At 48.7% G+C, this 23,514-nt stretch overlaps 1 protein-coding gene across 5 annotated transcripts in view; it reads left to right on the top strand.

Annotated features, from left to right (window-relative positions):
• Positions 1-23,514, top strand: part of nos1 (nitric oxide synthase 1 (neuronal)) — a 234,542-nt gene that overhangs the window by 167,867 nt on the left and 43,161 nt on the right. For all 5 annotated transcript variants that reach the window (XM_072496887.1, XM_072496857.1, XM_072496877.1 and 2 more), the window contains exons 17-22: positions 12,802-12,918; positions 13,355-13,529; positions 16,889-17,027; positions 17,117-17,195; positions 21,553-21,746; positions 23,164-23,333. In XM_072496887.1, coding sequence (XP_072352988.1) covers positions 12,802-12,918; positions 13,355-13,529; positions 16,889-17,027; positions 17,117-17,195; positions 21,553-21,746; positions 23,164-23,333 — 874 coding nt within the window. The remainder of the gene's footprint in view (positions 1-12,801; positions 12,919-13,354; positions 13,530-16,888; positions 17,028-17,116; positions 17,196-21,552; positions 21,747-23,163; positions 23,334-23,514) is intronic.

Below are 23,514 nucleotides of genomic sequence, written 5' to 3' on the forward strand. Positions count from 1 at the left end.
AAAATGTTTTTATTGAGGATTTTTTGTAATATACAGAACAAATGGAAGCATGAACATACATTGAAAACAAAAGAAAAATTAAAGAAATATATATATATCGGTCAACTTCTGTTACTTACATCGGTTATCTTACATTATTTACAATGGATACAGTTTCTTGTTTCTCGTTTTCCGGTAGGCGTTTGGTTCTAATTGGATCTCCATCTCCCCTCTCCCCCCTTTCTTCCTGACCCCCCTCCCCCTCTGGCTGTCTGGTGTGCCTTCTTCCCTCGTCTGCTCTTATGCCATGTTCCAGCTGGTTTGGCGTAAAGCTGTGTATTTTGCTATTTACTAGGCATGGTTGGGTTTCATGCCTCCTTATTCACCCCATCCCCCCTCTTGCTCCCCCCCCCCCCCCCGCCCTCATTGTTATACAGTGGCTACCCTCTCCCTTCATTTGGCTTATTGGCTGTTGGCAGCAAACGGGTCTTGAGGAAACTAACTGAGTGAATGGCTCCCATGTTTTGTGGAAGCTCTCTTTCGACCCCCAAATGGCAAATTTAATTTTCTCCCTTTGGAGAAATTCCGATAGGTCGGACAGCCAGTCTGCAGCTTTGGGCGTTGCTGCTGATCGCCAGCTGAGCAGGATTCTCCGGCGGGCGATTAGGGAGGCAAAGGCAAGGGCTTCGGCCCTCCTCCGGATGAAGAGATCTGAATGTAATGTTCTTGTCAGATGGCCTGATTTATATTACAAGAACACTTGTAGCTAAAGCTATAAATGATTTATTAACACCATCTGTGGGTCAAATATGAACAAGCACAAGCAACCCCTCGCTCAGCTTCCTAGTCAGTCTGAGGTCACCTGACTTTAACATTCACTTATATACTAATGAGACTCCTAGTGGTCAGTCGGTGAATTACAACACAACCATGACATCACTCCATCTCCTTTCCTTTGAAGGAATAAATTAATACATTATCATCAGTATATTTACATGTGATATTATTAGCTTGTGAGTCTAACAGTATTAATTTTTTTCTTTAATGTTTTAATACTGGTTTAACAAAGAACATATATATATATAACAAGAACAGCAAGCATAGTGTGCAGAAATAGTCTAAATCTACAAATTGAGTCGATCAGGTTTTCTTCTGACTCTGGTTGATCTTCTCAAAGTTTGATCTTGGTGCTCGGAACTTGTAGATTCAATGTTCTCCATGACATTCTCATGCTCAGGAACTGCTGAACTGTCTGACACTGCAGCTGACATTGATCCTGACATAGATTTGTCATCCATCACATAGTTGTGAAAGCCTTCCCTGGTTTTCAAGAGCACGCAATGATTTCTCCTTCAAACCAACCCTTCCTCTGTCAGTACATTGTAGGAACGAGGTGCTATTTCTTCAAGTAACTAATTGCCTGAATCTTCTATTCTCACAATGTCATCATTACCCAGAGGTGGTAAAGTTCTAAACACTCTGTCACAGAACTGCTTTTGTTTTGCTTCAATGTTTTTCATTTCCTGCAGTACCACTGCATTCTCCTCCTTCTGTTCCAAGTATGGATTGATTGATTGATTGATTTATTGTCACATGTACCCAAGTACAGTGAAAAGTATTTTTCTGGTCATCGATTTTCCGCTTCAGGCTCCCCTGCATCATGACCAGCCTTGCCACTTCTTCTTCTGGGGCGATGATCCGGTCACCCTGATCTGGTGCGGCTTACTCCAGCTCTGTAATGGTGTTTTTCTGCATTTCCAGTTACCTCTCTGACTTTTCTAGGGCCACCTGCATGGTCACCAGAGCTTCTGCAACCACTCCCCTGACCGCAGCTTGAATATCCATTTTTGTCTCTTTCCGGTGTTCTCTCAGTTCCCTTGTGAGAAACGTCCTCCACCCATCCCCTGGTGTGGGGGGGGGGGGGCTCCTTGTACGGCAGGCTGGTCCTTCTTGGTCTGGTGAGGCCCAAGCCTCGTGCGTCGGCCAGCTCGGCCGTATGTTTCTCCAGACTTTTTCAGGTCCTCATTTCCATGTGGTCTCTGGAATGGCTGTTGTTTGGCATTTTCCCTTCATATCGTTGCTGGTAGAGGTGTGGGTGATGCGCAATCAATTGCACAAAGACGCATATTGGGTACAACTGTGGCTTTATTGCAGCCAGATGCATGGCCTCCTGCTGCAGCTGGCGAAATGGCAGAGCAATGGAGGTCACACATATTTATACAGATCTTAGTGGGCGGAGCCAGCTGGCCGGGGCTACCGGCGAACCTGTAGTGCAAGTCCTACCTTATATCCCATAATACAGTGGTTCACCACATTCACTCCGTTAAAAATGGGTCCGGCGGGGGTGATGTGAAACTATATACAAATAGTGCAATTATGTACAGTGTTAAGAATGGGGAAAACAGGGAAGAAAAGAAAGAAAAGTCCATGTTGACGGTCCGGAGTCCGTCAAAGGTTCAGCCGATCCGGTGCTTTGGTGCTTCGTGGGGAGCGGCGTAACGGTGGCGGTGAAGTCGGTGCTGGCGGTGGTGAAGGTGGCACCGATGGCGGTGGTGGCGGTGCTGATGCTGGCCAGTCATCGGGGAACTCCGGGAGCGTGCCGAAGTCCTCTTCGTCCTCTTGTGCGGGAAGGGGGGGGGGGGTTGGTCTGGTGGGGTCAATGTTGGCGGCGCGGTGGTAGGAAAGGGGACGCATGGGTGGGGGAGTGTGTTGGGGTGGAACCTGACGGTGCCAGGTCCCTGAGTGAGACAGTATCTTGGTGGCCGTCGGGGAACTCCACGTAGGCATATTGAGGGTTGGCGTGGAGCAGGTGAACCCTGTCCACCAAGGGGTCTGCCTTGTGGAGTCGGACGTGCCTACGGAGAAGGACCGGTCCTGGAGCTGCGAGCCAAGTCGGCAGCGACACCCCGGATGTGGACTTCCTGGGGAAGGTAAAAACACGTTTATGGGGTGTGTTGTTAGTGGCGGTGCACAATAGTGACCAGATGGAGTGTAGAGCATCAGCCAGCGAGAGGCTGGGAGGTTCCTGGACCATAGGGCCAGCTGGACGGCCCTCCAAACCATCCCACTCTCCCATTCTACTTGCCCATTTCCCCGGGGGTTGTAGCTGGTCGTCCTGCTGGAGGTGATACCCCTGCTGAGCAGGAACTGATGCAGCTCATCGCTCATGAATGAGGACCCCTGTCACTGTGGATGTAGGCAGGGAAACCGAACAGAGCGAAGATGGTGCTGAGGGCCTTGGTGATGGTGGCAGACATCATATCGGCAAAGGGGAATCTGGAGTACTCATCGACCACACTGAGAATGTACGTGTTACAGTCGGTTGAGGGGAGGGGCCCTTTGAAATCCACGCAGCGGCATTCAAATGGGCGGGAAGCCTTCACCAGGCGCGCACGGTCCGGCCGGTAGAAGTGCGGCTTGCACTCCGCACAGACCTGGCAGTCCCTGGTGACTGTCCTTACTTCCTCGACGGAGTAGGGCAGATTGCGAGCTTTGACCAGATGGTACAATCGAGTGACCCTTGGGTGACAAAGGCTGTCGGGTAGGGCCCGGAGTTGGTCCACTTGTGCGCTGGCACATGTACCTCGGGAGAGGGCGTCTGGGGGCTCGTTGAGTTTACCGGGGCAATACAAATTCTCGTAATTATAGGTGAAGAGCTCGATTCTCCACAGCAAGATTTTATCATTTTTGATCTTGCCCCGCTGTGTGTTGTTGAACAGAAGGCTACCGACCGTTGGTCAGTGAGCAGAGTGAATCTCTTACCAGCCAGGTAATGTCTCCAATGCCGCACAGCTTCAACGATAGCCTGGGCCTGCTTTTCGACGGGTGAGTGTCGAATTTCAGAGGCATGAAGGGTGTGGGAAAATAATGCCACGAGTCTGCCTGCCTGGTTTAGAGTGGTGGCAAGGGTGACGTCTGAAGCGTCGCTTTCTACTTGAAAAGGCAGTAACTTGTCCACTGCGCGCATCCCGGCCTTGGCGATGTCTGCTCTGATACGGGTGAAAGCGTGTTGTGCCTCGCCCGCTAGAGGGAATTGGGTGGACTGAATGAGTGGGCGGGCCTTGTCCACATAGTTTGGGACCCACTGGGCATAGTAGGAAAAGAACCCCAGGCAGTGTTTGAGGGCCTTGGGGCAGTGGGGGAGGGGAGCTGCATGAGGGGGCGCATGCGGTCGGGGTCGGGCCCGAGAAGTCCGTTTTGGTCTATATAGCCGAGAATGGATAACCAGGTTGTGCTGAACACACACTTCTCTTTGTTGTAGGTCAGGTTGAGAAGAGTGGCAGTGCAGAGGAATTTATCGAGTTTGGCATCGTGGTCCTGCTGGTCATGGCCGCAGATGATGACATTATCTAAGTACGGAAAGGTGGCCCGCAAACCGTACTGGTCGACCATTCGGTCCATTTCCCTTTGGAAGACCGAGACCCCGTTTGTGACACCGAAAGGGACCCTAAGGAAGTGATAGAGCCGACCGTCCACCTCGAAGGCAGTTTATGGACGGTCCGACTTCCGGATGGAGAGCTTGAGCATATCAGATATGCGTGGGAGGGGGTACGTGTCGAGCTGCGTGTACCGATTGATGGTCCTCACAGACCGCATGGTTCGGTTGGAGCAGCAATTGGATGCACTGAAGAGCATGCAGGTGGCGGAAAGCGTCATAGATCGCAGTTATATAAATGTGGTCACACCCAAGGTGCAGGCAGAGAAATGGGTGACCACCAGAAAGGGCAGGCAGTCAGTGCAGGAATCCCCTGTGGTTGTCCCCCTCTCGAACAGGTATACCCCTTTGGATACTGTCGGGGGGATAGCCTATCAGGGGAAAACAGCAGCAGCCAGAGCAGTGGCACCATGGCTGGCTCTGATGTTCAGAAGGGAGGGTCAAAGCACAGAAGAGCAATAGTAATAAGGGACTCTATAGTCAGGGGCACAGATAGGTGCTTCTGTGGACGTGAAAGAGACTCCAGGATGGTATGTTGCCTCCCTGGTGCCAGGGTCCAGGATGTCTCCGAACGGGTAGAGGGCATCGTGAAGGGGGAGGGCAAACAGGCAGAGGTCGTTGTACATATTGGTACTAATGACATAGGCAGGAAGGGGCATGAGGTCCTGCAGCAGGAGTTCAGGGAGCTAGGCAGAAAGTTAAAAGACAGGACCTCTAGGGTTTTAATCTCGGGATTACTCCCTGTGCCACGTGCCAGTGAGGCTAGAAATAGGAAGATAGAGCAGCTAAACACGTGGCTAAACAGCTGGTGTAGGAGGGAGGGTTTCCGTTATCTGGACCACTGGGAGCTCTTCCGGGGCAGGTGTGACCTATATAAGAAGGACGGGTTGCATCTAAACTGGAGAGGCATAAATATCCTGGCCGCGAGGTTTGCTAGTGTCACACGGGAGGGTTTAAACTAGTATGGCAGGGGGGTGGGCACGGGAGCAATAGGTCAGAAGGTGAGAGCATTGAGGGAGAACTAGGGAATAGCGACAGTGGGGCTCTGAGGCAGAGCAGACAGGGAGAAGTTGCTGAACACAGCGGGTCTGGTGGCCTGCAGTGCATATGTTTTAATGCAAGAAGTATTACGGGTAAGGCAGATGAACTTAGAGCTTGGATTAGTACTTGGAACTATGATGTTGTTGCCATTACAGATACCTGGTTGAGGGAAGGGCAGGATTGGCAGCTAAACGTTCCAGGATTTAGATGTTTCAGGCAGGATAGAGGGGGATGTAAAAGGGGTGGCGGAGTTGCGCTACTGGTTAGGGAGAATATCACAGCTGTACTGTGGGAGGACACCTCAGAGGGCAGTGAGGCTAGATGGGTAGAGATCAGGAATAAGAAGGGTGCAGTCACAATGTTGGGGGTTGACTACAGGCCTCCCAACAGCCAGCGGGAGGTAGAGGAGCAGATAGGTAGACAGATTTTGGAAAAGAGTCAAAACAACAGGGTTGTGGTGATGGGAGACTTCAACTTCCCCAATATTGACTGGGACTCACTTAGTTCCAGGGGCTTAGACAGGGGGGAGTTTGTAAGGAGCATCCAGGAGGGTTTCTTAAAACAATATGTGGACAGTCCAACTAGGGAAGGGGTGGTACTGGACCTGGTATTGGGGAATGAGCCCAGCCAGGTGGTAGATGTTTCAGTAGGGGAGCATTTCGGAAACAGTGACCACAATTCAGTAAGTTTTAAAGTGCTGGTGGACAAGGATAGGATAAGAGTGGTCCTAGGATGAATGTGCTAAATTGGGGGAAGGCTAATTATAACAATATTAGGTGGGAACTGAAGAACATAGATTGGGGGCGGATGTTTGAGGGCAAATCAACATCTGACATGTGGAAGGCTTTCAAGTGTCAGTTGAAAGGAATTTAGGACCGGCATGTTCCTGTGAGGAAGAAGGATAACGAGAGATATTGTAGGCCTTGTCAAAAAGGAAAAGGAGGCATTTGTCAGGACTAAAAGGCTGGGAACAGACGACGCCTGTGTGGAATATAAGGAAAGTAGGAAGGAACTTAAGCAAGGAGTCAGGATGGCTAGAAGGGGTCACGAAAAGTCATTGGCAAATAGGGTTAAGGAAAATCCCAAGGCTTTTTACACGTACATAAAAAGCAAGAGGGTAGCCAGGGAAAGGGTTGGCCCACTGAAGGATAGGCAAGGGAATCTATGTGTGGAGCCAGAGGAAATGGGTGAGGTACTAAATGAATATTTTGCATCAGTATTCACCAAAGAGAAGAAATTGGTAGATGTTGAGTCTGGAGAAGGGTGTGTAGATAGCCTGGGTCACATTGAGATCCAAAAAGACGAGGTGTTGGGTGTCTTAAAAAATATTAAGGTAGATAAGTCCCCAGGGCCTGATGGGATCTACCCCAGAATACTGAAGGAGGCTGGAGAGGAAATTGCTGAGGCCTTGACAAAAATCTTTGGATCCTCACTGTCTTCAGGTGATGTCCCGGAGGACTGGAGAAAAGCCAATGTTGTTCCTCTGTTTAAGAAGGGTAGCAAGGATAATCCAGGGAACTACAGGCCAGTGAGCCTTACTTCAGTGGTAGGGAAATTACTGGAGAGAATTCTTCGAGACAGGATCTACTCCCATTTGGAAGCAAATGGACGTATTAGTGAGAGGCAGCATGGTTTTGTGAAGGGGAGGTCGTGTCTCACTAACTTGATAGAGTTTTTCGAGGAGGTCACTAAGATGATTGATGCAGGTAGGGCAGTGGATGTTGTCTATATGGACTTCAGTAAGGCCTTTGACAAGGTCCCTCATGGTAGACTAGTACAAAAGGTGAAGTCACACGGGATCAGGGGTGAGCTGGCAAGGTGGATACAGAACTGGCTAGGTCATAGAAGGCAGAGAGTAGCAATGGAAGGATGCTTTTCTAATTGGAGGGCTGTGACCAGTGGTGTTCCACAGGGATCAGTGCTGGGATCTTTGCTGTTTGTAGTATATATAAATGATTTGGAGGAAAATGTAACTGATCTGATTAGTAAGTTTGCAGACGACACAAAGGTTGGTGGAATTGCGGATAGCGATGAGGACTGTCAGAGGATACAGCAGGATTTAGATTGTTTGGAGACTTGGGCGGAGAGTTGGCAGATGGAGTTTAATCCGGACAAATGTGAGGTAATGCATTTTGGAAGGTCTAATGCAGATAGGGAATATACAGTGAATGGTAGAACCCTCAAGAGTATTGAAAGTCAAAGAGATCTAGGAGTACAGGTCCACAGGTCACTGAAAGGGGCAACACAGGTGGAGAAGGTAGTCCAGAAGGCATACGGCATGCTTGCCTTCATTGGCCGGGGCATTGAGTATAAGAATTGGCAAGTCATGTCGCAGCTGTATAGAACCTTAGTTAGGCAACACTTGGAGTATAGTGTTCAATTCTGGTCGCCACACTACCAGAAGGATGTGAAGGCTTTAGAGAGGGTGCAGAAGAGATTTACCAGAATGTTGCCTGGTATGGAGGGCATTAGCTATGAGGAGCGGTTGAATAAACTCGGTTTGTTCTCACTGGAACGAAGGAGGTTGAGGGGCGACCTGATAGAGGTCTACAAAACTATGAGGGGCATAGACAGAGTGGATAGTCAGAGGCTTTTCCCCGGGGTAGAGGGGTCAATTACTAGGGGGCATAGGTTTAAGGTGAGAGGGGCAAGGTTTAGAGTAGATGTACGAGGCAAGTTTTTTAAGCAGTGGGTAGTGGGTGCCTGGAACTCGCTACCGGAGGAGGTGGTGGAAGCAGGGACGATAGTGACATTTAAGGGGCATCTTGACAAATACATGAATAGGATGGGAATAGAGGGATACGGACCCAGGAAGTGTAGAAGATTGTAGTTTAGTCGGGCAGCATGGTCGGCACAGGCTTTGAGGGCCGAAGGGCCTGTTTCTGTGCTGTACATTTCTTTGTTCTTTGTTCTTTGTTGTCTGGCTGTAGTCCACGGCCATCCTGTGTTTCTCCCCAGATTTAACCACGACCACTTGGGCTCTCCAGGGGCTGTTGCTGGCCTCGATAATACCCTCCTTAAGCAGCTGCTGGACTTCGGACCTGATAAAGGTCTTGTCCTGGGTGCTGTACCGTCTGCTCCTGGTGGCGACGGCCTTGCAATCCGCAGTTAGATTGGCAAAGAGGGAGGGGGGTCAACCTTGAGGGTCGCGAGGCTGCAAATGGTAAGGGGGGGGTGGGGTTCTGCCGAATTTGAGGGTGAGGCTCTGGAGATTGCACAGGACGTCCAGGCCCAGCAAGAGTGCAGTGCAGAGATTAGGAAGGTCATAGAGGCGGAAGTTACAAAATTCTACGCCCTGGACAGTGAGGGTGACTGTACAGAAACCTCGGATCGGGACGGAGTGGGATCCGGAGGCTAGGGAAATCCTTTGATTGGCAGGATGGACCGCGAAGGAGCAGCGCCTTACCGTATCTGGGTTTACGAAGCTTTCGGTGCTCACGGAGTCCAACAGGCACGAGGTTGCGTTGATTTTCACCGTCGTCGACGCAGTGGCCAGGTTGTGCGGGCGAGATTTGTCCAGCGTCATCGAAGCGAGCTGTGGGTAGTTGTCAGATGCTTCGGATGGCGAGCATGTGCGGTTCCGATCTCGGGATGTCCGGAGACCCTGTGGGGAACAAAATGGCGGCGCCCATGGTGCGCACATTGCGGGGTCGGGACAAGATGGCGGCACCCATGGGGCGCACGTGGCCGAAGTGGGACAAGATGGCGGCGCCCTTTGGTCGCAGATGGCCCCGGGAGGAGAAGAAGGCGGCTCCCATCGTGCGTTTGGCGTGGGGGAGGGGGCAATAGCGGGCGCGATCACAGCAACTGCGCGGGCCTGGCACGCAGCCGCGAGGTGGCCCTTCTTATTGCAGGATTTACAAACGGCAATGCGGGCCGGGCAGTGTTGGCGGGGGTGCTTCTGCTGACCACAGAAGTAGCAGCGGGGACCCCCGTGGTGTGCGGATTGGCATGCAGCGCAGGCGTATTGGGAAGGCAGGGCCCCAGCTGAGGAGGTCGTCGGCGGGGTCCAGGAGGGGTAGGAAGGGGTAGAAGGGTGGGCAGCACGGCGGGAGGGGTAAGACTGTACATTACGGGATGCGACCGTCATATAGAGCGCCAAGGTTTTCGTCTCCGCTAGTTCGAACGTGGCCCCTTCCAGTAATCGTTCTCTGATGCGGTCCGACGCAATCCCCATTACAAAAGCATCACGCATGAGGAGATTAGCGTGTTCAGTGGCCGTAACGGCCTGATAGTCACAGTCCCGGATGAGTGGAATGAGGGCGCGCCAGAAGTCTTCGATGGACTCACCAGGTAGTTGCGAGCGGGTGGCGAGTACATGCCTGGCAAAGAGCATGTGCGTCTTCTGAACGTAGTGTTCTTTAAGGAGTGCCATTGCTTTCGCGTAATTCGAGGCGTCTTGGATCAATGGGAACACACTGGAGCTCAGTCTGGAGTACAGGACGTTTATCTTCTGAGCCTCCGTAGGCACGGGATTCGCAGCGTTGATGTAGGCCTCAAAAAAAGCTAGCCAGTGATTAAAGTCTTTTCTGGCGTTGGGTGAGTGCGGATCCAGCTACAGTCGATCTGGTTGGATTCTGATATCCATTCTGTGGAAAGAATCTGACTGCAATAAATTGATGCGCAATCAGTTGCACAAAAATGCATATTGGGTACAACTGTGGCTTGATTGCAGTCAGATGCGTGGCCTCCTGCTGCAGCTGGTGAAATGGCAGAGCAATGGAGGTCACACATATTTATACAGATCTTAGTGGGCGGAGCCAGCCGGCCGGGGCTACCGGCGAACCTGTAGTGCAAGTCCTACCTTACATCTCCTATTACAGTGGTTCACCACAGTGGGTATGTTTTTCCTTTGTATTAGCGGGCTATTTCAGGTGAAAAGAACCTATTTTCAGGTTTGTGGGAGGAGAGCCACCTGATGTGCAACTTATCAGCACATCCCCGTCACCGATCTACCATTTCCGCTTACCTTTAATGTGACAGGTGAGCCTGCTTGGTCCTCACGATCTCACTTGCTTTGCCATTCAATGACATTTCCGATAATGACTTCAGCTGATAATTTAAATTCTCACTTCATCCTTTGCAAAATATGAAGACGTTTGTCCTCGAATTCGCCATGCTTAGTCTTCAAATGCCTTTGGGGTTTTGAGGGTTTTCATTTGCCAGTACTCCCCTGCAAGTAACACACATGGGGCTGGATTCTGGGGCTATATCCCCACGCCAGCATGGGAACGGTGGTGTTTTCCGCCACTGGCACTGATTCCCCGTTTTGCTGGGGGCTAGCAGAACGGCAGTGTAGAGCACCCGGAGAATTTCTGTGTCCGTGGCCACGCATGCGCACGGCGGCAGCCTGCAGTGGTCACGCCATGCTACATGGCGTACGCAGTCTGCGGACCCGGTCCCCAAAATAGTGCCGCCCCCTTTTGGCCTGCTCGCGCGTCCCGGACTACCCCTCCACAATGCCCCCAGCCCCATATAATGTCCTACCTGCCCGTGGATAGGCCCTCCCCCAACTGTGGTGGTGCTGGATTGAGTCCGCAGCCGCCACACCGATTTCCCAACGGATGAGACCTTGAGAGACCCACGCCATCGGGAACTCGGTCAGTCGGGGGCGGAGCATCAGGGGGCGGACCTCAGGCAATGTCCTGAGGCTGTCGATACGTGGCGTGGCGTACTCAGAGAGTACGCCGCTTTTAGGGGGCGGAGCATCGTGAAAGCGGCGCCGCCCTCAATTTGGTCGGAAACATGAATTCTCCGGCCGTTCGCCCAAAGCGAATCCAGCCCATGAGTTTGCAAGCAGATTTGCACAATTATTAAACCCTGACCTCAAGAAATTATCTGTATCCTGCTTTGTCCCTGATTTCAGTTTGTTCTTAATGGGTTATTCAGGAAGTACCCTGGAGGTCACACCAGCATGGCTGGCAGCTACAAAATGGGGAATTTCTCTCATGCCCAGAGCATATGACGTCAATGTATGAGGGACGCATGACCTGCTCTCTGCCCCCACTTCTGGAGAGAAGATTCCATCAAGAATCAGTGGCGAGATTCTCCGACCCCCCACCGCGTCGGAGAATCGCCGGAGGCTGGCGTGAATCCCTCCCCCACCAGTTGCCTAAATCTCCGGCACCGGATATTCGGCGGGGGTGGGAATCGCGCCGCGCCGGTTGGCGGGCCCCCCCACGCGATTCTCCTGCCGCTAAAATGCCTGTCCCGCCGGCGTAGATTAAACCACCTACCTTACCGGCGGGACAAGGCGGCGCGGGCGGGCTCCTGGGTCCTGTGGGGGGCGCGGGGCGATCTGGCCCCGGGGGGTGCCCCCACGGTGGCCTGGCCCGCGATCGGGGCCCACCGACCCACGGGCGGGCCTGTGCCGTGGGGGCACTCTTTCCCTTCCGCCTCCGCCACGGTCTCCACCATGGCGAAGGCAGAAGAGACTCCCTCCACTGCGCATGCGCGGGAATGCCGTCAGCGGCTGCTGATGCTCCCGCGCATGCGCCGCCCGGAGATGTCATTTCCGCGCCAGCTGGCGGGGCACCAAAGGCCTTTTCTGCCAGCTGGCGGGGCAGAAATTCGTCCGGCGCTGACCTAGCCCCTTAAGGTTGGGCTCGGCCCCCAAAGATGCGGAGCACCTTTGGGGCGGCGCGATGCCCGACTGATTTGCGCCGTTTTGGGCGCTAGTCGGTGGACATCGCGCCGTTTCCGGAGAATTTCGCCCCTGCTCCTGGGTCAGGAGGAGACGTTCTGCCTCGCTGGACTCCGGGCCTGTGTACTGCTGAGGGCGCACACATGCGCGGGACAGCCGGCATTCTGAAAGCCGGTCGCAACCGGCATTTTTAAAAGCCAGGTTGCAGCCATTAGGCACTTCTTCCTGCAATCAGGAACGGCGCGACCAATGATGGCCCCACGACCTCCCCGTCACCTGCCCGCAACCCACAAACCTGAGTTTGAAAATGACCGTCCTAGAACATGCATCAAGGAAAGTTAGTATGCAGGCATACCAAGGTTTAGGAAGGAAAATTGAAAGTTGTTGTTTAGTGCAAGGGAAATGGAATATAAAAGAAAGGACCTTTTGCTACAGTTGTAGAGGGCGTTGTTGAGACCACATCTGCAGTACTGTGTCCAGTTTTAGTCTCCTTATTTAAGAAAGAATATAAATACATTTGAAGCAGGTCAGAGAAAGTTCACTTGATAAATACCAATATGGGGAGGGTGTGTGTGGTTGAGGTCAGCCATGATCTTATTGAATGGCGGAGCAGGTTCGAGTGGCAGAATGGCTTAGTCCTACTCCTAATTCATATGTTTGTATTGTATATAAAACAAATGTATCTTATTTCCTCTCTGTCTAGGAGCTACAAGATTCGCTTTAACAGTGTGTCCTCATGCCCAGATGTTCGAAAATCTTCAAGTGATGAAACAGATCACAACGATACCTTTGAGAGTGCTGGGCCTTTAGCTAATGTTAGGTAAGTGCTTTCCAAACTTATTCAAGTTGCATTAATTTCACAACGCTGCAAAATGAACAGCACTGTAAGATAAATTCTTGCATCACAGAGTCCCAGCTTAAAGATGACTCATTCCCTAGAACTGGGGAAAAATATCTGCTGCAGGCAATGCAATGAACACCACTGATTATAGTCGCGATTGTGACCCTGGTATTTTGTAAATAGCTCATTTAAAATAAAGTGCTCGTCAAATTGCTTTAATCAATGCCCCAGAACTAGAAGACAGAAAGTGAAATCCTACAATGCATTGACAGCACATGTCAACCTTGATTATACACATTGCTGTAAAGTTATTTTAAAATGCCACACCTAAAGTAAACACATCAAGCTGGTTAAAGAGGTTTTGGTTGAAGTATTTCTAAACTGTAATATCAAGTTTGAACACATTGTTTTGCAGATTTTCAACCTTTGGTCTTGGATCCCGGGCCTATCCACATTTCTGTGCGTTCGCTCGAGCTGTTGACACTCTAATGGAGGAACTTGGAGGAGAACGGATTCTGAGGATGGGAGAAGGGGATGAACTCTGTCGGCAAGAGGAGTCATTCAGGAATTGGGCTAAGAAAGTTTTTAAGGTTATTAATGTTTAGGAACTTACTTCTGAGTTCATAACACTAACCAGGGCTCATGTGGCAACCTCTCAGTTTCCTTGGGGATAATATTCAATTTGACCATTCATGTAAATCAATATAGGGCAATATTGGAATGTAATGGAAATGAAATCGGGGAGATATATCAGGGGCAGATGAATTGATACCATCTAGTTCAAGCTATTGACCAAAGTCAAAGTTTAAGGTAAAAGGGGAGAGATACAAAAGGGTCCAGAGGGGCAATTTTTTCACACAGAGGGTGGTGAGTGTCTGGAACGTGCTACAAGAGGCAGTAGTAAAGGCGGGTACAATTTTGTCTTTTAAAAAGCATTTAGATAGTTTTATGGGAAAGCTGGGTAGAGAGGCTTATGGGCCAAATGTGGGCAATTGGGACTAGCTTAATACACAGCATGGACAAGTTGGACCAAAGGGCCAGTTTTCATGCTGTGAACGTCTGTGATTACCCTCATTGCTTCTTTCTCACATATACTCATGGTGCTGCAGTAATTTTGACAAAGTATTGATTACAGTGTGGCCAAAGTATGTCAAAGTAGTAGCAAAGCATACAGAATATTGAAAATTCTTGGTAGGATATTTAAAAAATTGAGGATTTAGAAAAGTAACAACAGAGAGCGCATAGAACATAGAACATAGAACAATACAGCGCAGTACAGGCCCTTCGGCCCACGATGTTGCACCGAAACAAAAGCCATCTAACCTACACTATGCCATTATCATCCATATGTTTATCCAATAAACTTTTAAATGCCCTCAATGTTGGCGAGTTCACTACTGTAGCAGGTAGGGCATTCCACGGCCTCACTACTCTTTGCGTAAAGAACCTACCTCTGACCTCTGTCCTATATCTATTACCCCTCAGTTTAAAGTTATGTCCCCTCGTGCCAGCCTTATCCATCCGCGGGAGAAGGCTCTCACTGTCCACCCTATCCAACCCCCTGATCATTTTGTATGCCTCTATTAAGTCTCCTCTTAACCTTCTTCTCTCCAACGAAAACAACCTCAAGTCCATCAGCCTTTCCTCATAAGATTTTCCCTCCGTACCAGGCAACATTCTGGTAAATCTCCTCTGCACCCGCTCCAAAGCCTCCACGTCCTTCCTATAATGCGGTGACCAGAACTGTACGCAATACTCCAAATGCGGCCGTACCAGAGTTCTGTACAGCTGCAACATGACCTCCCGACTCCGGAACTCAATCCCTATACCAATAAAGGCCAACACTCCATAGGCCTTCTTCACAACCCTATCAACCTGGGTGGCAACTTTCAGGGATCTATGTACATGGACACCTAGATCCCTCTGCTCATCCACACTTTCAAGAACTTTACCATTAGCCAAATATTCCGCATTCCTGTTATTCCTTCCAAAGTGAATCACCTCACACTTCTCTACATTAAACTCCATTTGCCACCTCTCAGCCCAGCTCTGCAGCTTATCTATATCCCTCTGTAACCTGCTACATCCTTCCACACTATCGACAACACCACCGACTTTAGTATTGTCTGCAAATTTACTCACCCACCCTTCTGCGCCTTCCTCTAGGTCATTGATAAAAATGACAAACAGCAACGGCCCCAGAACAGATCCTTGTGGTACTCCACTTGTGACTGAACTCCATTCTGAACATTTCCCATCAACCACCACCCTCTGTCTTCTTTCAGCTAGCCAATTTCTGATCCACATCTCTAAATCACCCTCAATCCCCAGCCTCCGTATTTTTTGCAATAGCCTACCGTGGGGAACCTTATCAAACGCTTTGCTGAAATCCATATACACCACATCAACTGCTCTACCCTCATCTACCTGTTCAGTCACCTTCTCAAAGAACTCAATAAGGTTTGTGAGGCATGACCTACCCTTCACAAAGCCATGTTGACTATCCCTGATCATATTATTCCTATCTAGATGATTATAAATCTTGTCTCTTATAATCCCCTCCAAGACTTTACCCACTACAGACGTGAGGCTCACCGGTCTATAGTTGCCGGGGTTGTCTCTGCTCCCCTTTTTGAACAAAGGGACCACATTTGCTGTCCTCCAGTCCTCTGGCACTATTCCTGTAGCCAATGATGACATAAAAATCAAAGCCAATGGTCCAGCAATCTCTTCCCTGGCCTCCCATAGAATCCTAGGATAAATCTCATCAGGTCCCGGGGACTTATCTATTTTCAGCCTGTCCAGAATTGCCAACACCTCTTCCCTACGTACCTCAATGCCATCTATTCTATTAGCCTGGGGCTCAGCATTCTCCTCCACAACATTATCTTTTTCCTGAGTGAATACTGACGAAAAATATTCATTTAGTATCTCGCCTATCTCTTCAGACTCCACACACAATTTCCCATCCCTGTCCTTGACTGGTCCTACTCTTTCCCTAGTCATTCGCTTATTCCTGACATACCTATAGAAAGCTTTTGGGTTTTTCTTGATCCTTCCTGCCAAATACTTCTATGTCCCCTCCTTGCTCGTCTTAGCTCTCTCTTTAAGCTACATGTGTGATGTAGCTGGCCACAGCCTTTTCAAGAGCAATTACGGATGAGCAACAATTGCTGGCCTATCCAGTGAGGCTCATGAACAAACAAAAGGAAATCATTAACATCCAATTGTAATGCATGTCGGAGGTGACAAAGAAGGTACTGTAGAAGAATGGGCAGCACAGCAGCTCTGAAAATTCATTTGAGCCATACCAATGATTAGAGTGTGTGGCAACATAGAGGACGCCTTTTGTGGCTCCTCAAACTCTTCCCTCCACCCAGAAGTTCCCAATTTTACCCACAAGCCACATAGGGAATAGAGAGAAAAGTGCCAGGTGCAATGCACAGCAAAAAGGGGGAAAATCAGAAGACAAGAAGTTACTCAGAGCTGCTCATGTGCTTACTAAAATCTGGAGTTTTGTGAGAGGCTATGTAAAAGCATAAAACATTTTGTAAAAACAAAGCATTGTGTTTGTGTTGAAGAAATGTCATAAACTCCAGTGTTCTCCCAACTAAATTCTCAAGACAGGGCTGCTATCTTCCCATATCTGGCTATACATTTGTAGAATGACATTAACATAGTAAAATGCGCCAAGGTGCTTCACAGGACCTTCAGCAGACAAAACCTTGACCTCAAGACACAAGACATTAGTAAAGATGCCAAAGTTTTGGTCAAAGAGGTGGGTTTTGCGACGTGATTTAAAGGAGGAGAGAGAGCAAGGTGGAGAGATTTAGGAAAGCAAATAGCCATCAGTACCCTTTTCCCTAAAACACCAGTTAATCACCAGTTGCCAGGGTTTATCTGGGCCAGTTGGTTACACACATTAACATATAACTGCACTGATTTTTAGGCAGCCTGTGATGTATTCTGTGTGGGGGATGATGTGAACATTGAAATAGCCAACAACTCCTTAATAAGTAATGATCGCAGCTGGAAGAGAACAAAGTTCCGCCTGGCCTACCAGACTATGGCACCCGACCTCACGGAAGGTGCGTGTTATTATAATTAACTTGAGCATATTTAAGATTGTTTTGGATTATTGTAAGTAATCTTTTGTGTTTTTTCTCTTCTGGAAAAGCTCTCCACAGAATTCACAGAAAGAAAGTTTATGCTGCAAGGTTGTTAATGCGAAACAACTTGCAAAATCCAAAATCCAGGTATAAAATGTTTTACTTCGTTATTGTAACTTTAGGGGGAAGAACAACTTGAGTGGAATGATGACTTCATGTTGAAATGTTTTTTTATAATTTAGAGTGCCCAATTAGTATTCTTTCCAATTAAGGGGCAATTTAGCATGGTGAATCCGCCTACCCTGCACATCTTTGAGTTGTGTGGTGAGATCCACACAGACACTGGGAGAATATGCAAACTCCACACAGACAGTGACCTGGGGCCGGGATTGAACCCGGGTCCTCAGCCCTGTGAGGCAGCAGTGCTAACCACTGCAGCATTGGGTCGCCCCTTCGTGTTGAAATGTCAAGTAATTGTTGCTTTTTGTCCCACCGATTATGTGGATTTTGTTTTAGATACAAAATTTCCAGTAAACGTTTGGCATTCATATAGTGCCTTTTATGACCTCAAGATTTCTCTAAGCGTTTTGCAGCCAATTACGTACCTTTAAAGTGCAGTCACAGCTGTAATGTATGAAATCTGGCAGCCAATCTTCACACAGCTGAAGAGTGCAGGAGGGCATGCCAGGAGCAGCACCAGGTATAACTAAACACCAGTGTCGACCTGGTGAAGCTACAACACAAGGTTACTGGCATGCCAAACAGTGGAAGCAGCAAGTAATAGACAAAGTGAAGCAATCCCACAACCAATGGGTCAGGTCTGAGCTCTGTGGTTTTGCCGCATCGAATACTGAATGGTGGTGGACAATTAAACAATTCACTGGAGGAGGAGGCTCCATAAATATCCCCATTCTCAATGATGGGCAAGCCCTACATATCAATGCAAAAGATGAGGATGAAGCATTTCCATCTTCAACTGGCAGTGACGAATGAATAATCCATTTCAGCCTCCTCCTGAGGTCCCCATAATCACAGATTCCAGTCTTCAGCCAAGTCAATTCACTCCATGTGATGTTTAGAAACAGCTGAAGGCACTGGATATTACATAGGCTATGAGCCCTGACAATATTTCAGGAATAATACTGAAGAATTGTGCTCTAGAACGTGCTGTGCCCCAAACCAAACAGTGCCAGTACAACACTGCTACAGCACTGGCATCTACCCAGCAATGCGGAAAGTTGCCCTATGTCCTATCCACAAATAGCAGGAGGAATCTAATCTGGCCAATTACTGTGATGAACGGTTACTGCCTTATCATCATGTAAGGTGATGTCCCCTTTAAGACCGGGCTTGGAACCCTGGGCACTCCGCCTCTGGCTCCGCCCATCTGGGAGCCATACATAAAGGGCTGCCTCATGGGCTGTGCAGCAGTCAGCTCTCGTCTCTAGCTCTAGCATAGTTATTAGTCTAATAAATCCTTCTTTGCAGTTTAATCTCTAAGCGTCATTATTGAGGGTACCTCACTGCCCCCATCAGTCTACTCAATGTTCATCAGCAAAGTGATGGAAGGTGTCATCAACAGTGTTATCAAGCAGCACTTACACAAGAAAAACCTGATCACTGATGCTCAGTTTGGGTTCCACCAGGGCCACTTGGCTCCTGACCTCATTGCAACCTTGATCCATGAACATGGACAAAGGAGCCAAGAGGCCAGGTGAGAGTGTGGTATTGCTCCAGCTGCCCATTCCTAATTGCCCTTGAACTGAGTGGTTTGCTAAACCATTTCAGTGGGCAATTAAGACTCAACCACATTGATATAAGTCCAGAGTCATATTTAGGCCCAATCAGCAGATTTTCTTCCCTAAAGAACATTAATGAAGCAGATGAGTTTTTACAATCATCAATGTTAGTTGAATTGGTCATCATTACTGGAATGTGCTGTATATTCCAGATTTATTAATTGCGTTCAAATTCCACCCAGCATGGTGGGATTTGAACCCCAGTCCCCAGAGCAATAGGCTGGGCCTCTGGATGACTAGTTAGTGACATGACCAATACGCCACCATCTTCCCCTAATACAGGAATCTAATCATTTCCCTTTTGTCATTCAATTGTATTAGCATTGTTTAATGCCCCACTATCAACATTACCATTGACTAGAAATTAAACAGGACTAGCCATACAAATACTGCAGCTACAGGAGTAGTTTGGGGGCTGGGAATTCTGAGGCATGTAACTCACCTCCTGACTCCCCAAAGCTTGTCCACAATGTACAAGGCACAAATCCAGAATGTGATGGAATACTTCCCAGTTGACTGGAAGAGTGCAGCCACAACAACACTCAAGAATCTCATCCGAGACAAAGCAGCCCATTTGATTAGCACCCCATTCATCACCTTAACATTAAGTGGCAGCAGTGTATGCCATCTACAAGATGCTGTGCGACAACTCGTCAAGGCTTCTTTGGCAGAATCATCCAAACCTGTTACCACTGCCTGCTAGAAGGACAAGGATAACAATGCCTGGAAACAACACCACCTGTAAGTTCCCTTCCATGACACACATTAATCTGACCTGGAAATATATTCTTCGCTATCACTGGGTCAAAATCCTGAAACTCCCATTCTAATAGCACAATGGTTGTACCTACACCACACGGACTGCAGAGGCTCACTGCTGCCTTTCCAAGTCAATGGGAATAAATGCCAGCCTATCCAGTGATAACACATCCTATGAAAGAATAAATGAATGAATAAAAATAATAAGATGATATGATTTAGTGATGTTTATTGAGGAAAAAGTATTGGTCAGGGTACCAGGGAATACTCCGCTGTTCTCCTTTGCATTGTGCAGTGAGATCATTCAGGTCCACCTCAGAAGATAGACAGGCCTTAATTCAATCTCATCCAAAAGACAGCACCTTTGACTCTTCAGCACTCCCTCAGTAATGCATTGGCGTGTCAGCGGAGAGTATGCGCTTTGGTCTCTAGAATGGGACTTGAACCCACAACGTTTTGATTCTGAGGCAAGAGTGCTACCACTGAGCCAAGACTGATATAAATGTATCAGTGTCAAAGATAAGGTAATCTGTCCATTACCAGATTTAGATAGGGTTTTAGAAACATATTGGGAGTCATTACATTTCTGTAGGTTTTGAGATCCACTGCACAGATTCAGGCCCAAAGTAGAACTCAGATCGGCCTTAGATTATACCAGGTTATCTTCCAGTGAATTCACTTACCTCAGCTGAGATGATGGTGGTGATGCTTCAATTTCCGTCCCAAACTGAATGTAAGGGAACAACCATTGTTCCCTCTCTCATTAGTAATTCAGTAACCTTTATTAGAAATTGGGTTCCCGTGAACAATGTCTGGGGTTGGGATTAACTCAGCTGTGGTGCCCTCTGTAACTGAGTAGATTGTTCACAGTCTAGGATCACATACTGGAGAATGGCCATTGGGATGGCTGGTGACCCTGGAGACTTACCCCAGCAAAGTGTCATGAGTGAAGATGAAGGGAAATAAAAGCATGTAGATTTGGGAAAGGAAAAAAGAGGGCAGGGTGGTCTGGTACCCTTAAGCTTGGGGAAGGGAATTATATTCTCATCTGTTTGTGGAAACTAAATAACCAGATACCATCACTGGTTAAGCAGCAGTTCTCGAGGTTATGCATTAGTGTGCTTACAGGTAACTATCACTGGCCGCGCTTTTGTGACTTTGTTTGCCACAAGCTCAAACGGCGACACGGGCACCAAAATAGTGTGAGACTGAGAACTTGAGAATCTCGCCGGCGAGATCTCACTTTATGATTTTCCCTGCCGCTCACTGGCAACGTAACGAGGTTCCCGTCCTCAGAAAGGTCGGGAACCTCTTTTCAATAAATTAACGTATAATTAAAGGGCTTCCCCGCCATCTGTTCCCACCACATTAGAAATTCCCCTCTCGCTGGCATGACGTCATGTCAGCGATGTTTACAACTGCTACTGCAAAACGTGAACCCGGGCAAAGGGACGCCACCTTGAGCGCACAGGTAAGTATAGCTCCCGGGGGAGAGGGACATGGTTGGGGAGTACACTGGCACTGCCCCCGGTATTGCTCCCAGGCACAGTGTCAGGGGACGTGCTAGGAGACCCCTCTGGAGAGCTCTATCCGGGAGGGGGGCTCCCTTATCTGGGGAGGGGGGTTTCCCTTGTGCATGTTGGGGGGTGAGGGTACCCTTATCCGTGGGGGGGGGGGGTTGTCCTTGTGCGTGTTTAGGAGGTTTCCCCATATCTGTTTGGGAGAGGTTGCCCCTGTATATCTTTGGAGGGATTTCCCAGAACACCACTTGGGGTTGGCACATGACGAGGCATTGTTTGGTGGGCCATGGAATCATATTCCAACAAGAGTCATGAGGTCATGGAAAACGTTTTGAGGGCAGAGTGCAATGAGAAAAAAAAAGAAATGTAGGTTTTGTGACATCTTTAATCTGAGTAGTTGAAGCACCATTTTGTCTTTCCCTTTAGCCGTTCCACAATTTTACTCCGGATCCACACAGATGGGCAGAAAGAGTTACAGTACCAGCCCGGTGACCACCTTGGCGTCTTTCCTGGTAACCATGAAGATTTGGTCAATGCCTTGATTGCTCGGTTAGAAGATCCGCCTCCTGATAATCAGATCATAAAAGTTGAGTTTCGAGAGGAGAAAAGAACAGGTTCAGGTAATTATAGAACATATCTTTTGGATTTTCATAGAAAGGTATCTACACGCTTGGATAAAACTCTGTGAAAATATCAGGCATATTGGTGTGTTCAATGTAGTGTTTCGAGTCATTTGAAATGTATTGAAGAAAATTAGAAATATCCATATCTAATTGTCTTAATGACTGCTGTGATTTATATTTATATTTTACTGGCATGATACCCTACGGGGCCGGTTCAGCTCAGTTGGCTGGACAGCTGGATGATGATGCAGAGCGAGGCCAACAGCGTGGGTTAAATTCCCATACCAGCTGAGGTTCTTCATGAAGGCCTCGATTTCTCAACTTTGCCCCTCGCCTGAGGCAGCACGTGGCACAATGGTTTGCATTGCTGCCTACTGCATTGAGGACCCGGGTTCAAAAAATCCCAGCCCTGGGTCACTGTCCGTGTGGAGTTTGCACACTCTCCCCGTGTCTGCGTGGGTTTCACCCCCATAACCCAAAGATGTGCAGGTTAGGTGGATTGGCCACGCTAAATTGCCCCTTAATTGGGGAAAAAAAAATAATTGGGTACTCTAAATTTAAAAAAAAAAGGGGGAAAAAACTCTGTCGCTCGCCTGAGGTGTGGTGATCCTCAGGTTAAATCATCACCACACTCTCCCCTCAAAGGGTGACTTTATTTTAATTCTGATACCTTCATGGTTAATAACCATGGAGAGACCATGCCCAGGAGCATACAGGTAAATAGAGCCCAGAGGGGTGAGAGGGACATGGCAGTGCCTAGAACAGAGTCAGAGGAGTTTCTCTGGGGAGCTCCATGGGGAGTTCCTGCATGTGTGTGGTGGTGGGGGGGGGGGGGCATGTACATTTGGGGGACACTTCCCCCCCCCCTCCCCCCCCCCCCGTAGGGCATGCCCCTGTACTTGTGGGGAAGGGGGAGTCTCCATGTTCTGTGAGTGGGTTCTTGGCTTTTTTTAACCGGAGATCTCTGGAAACCCGACATTGCTGGCTCTTTCAGGCCCTGCCCAGCCAGCATGATGATGTGACACACACCTCCAGGACTTTTTTCTTCTCAGTCCTAGACAATATGCAAGAGCAGCTGGCAGTGCAGATGCGTACCATTTTCCTCGCCTGGTCCAGCATTTGGAAGAGCAAACGGAAAATTCTGTCCAATTTATTTCCTCCTCGACCTTCACTTTCTGCCCATCAGCGAGAGCGTCAGAAGGCCTCACATTTGGTGGCCGGGTGCATAGACCTTCAGCTTTGCAACAACTCTCCTGTTTTCCAGCTCCTCCATCCTTACTCCAATCCCAGTTCTGGGCTCTGCCAAAAAATCTGGGCAGGCTCCCCTTACGTACATGACCTGCATGGTCCATTGGGCACTTAAATGTTCCTGTATTCGAGGTTGCAGCTTGTAAAGTCTCTTCTGTCTACTCAGGTGTTACCAGCAACTGGACTGAAGAGAATCGCATTCCGCCCTGCCCCATCTTTCAAATTTTCCAATACTATTTGGACCTCACAACCGCCCCCAGTCCACTCTTGCTGCAGCAGTTTGCTCTCTTGGCCAAAAATGAGGATCAAAAGAGAAGGCTTGAAGTCCTCAGCAAGGTGAGTCTCTTGATACTCTTTCCTTTTGTTTTAAGTCATTAAATTATTTTGGCTGGCTTTATATTTTGAAAAGCTAATGAATGAGCCTCTTGCCAGGGGCAGCACGGTAGCATTGTGGATAGCACAATTGCTTCACAGCTCCAGGGTCCCAGGTTCGATTTCGGCTTGGGTCACTGTCTGT

Source organism: Scyliorhinus torazame, chromosome 1 (assembly GCF_047496885.1).
Source record: "Scyliorhinus torazame isolate Kashiwa2021f chromosome 1, sScyTor2.1, whole genome shotgun sequence".
Lineage (NCBI taxonomy): Eukaryota > Metazoa > Chordata > Chondrichthyes > Carcharhiniformes > Scyliorhinidae > Scyliorhinus > Scyliorhinus torazame.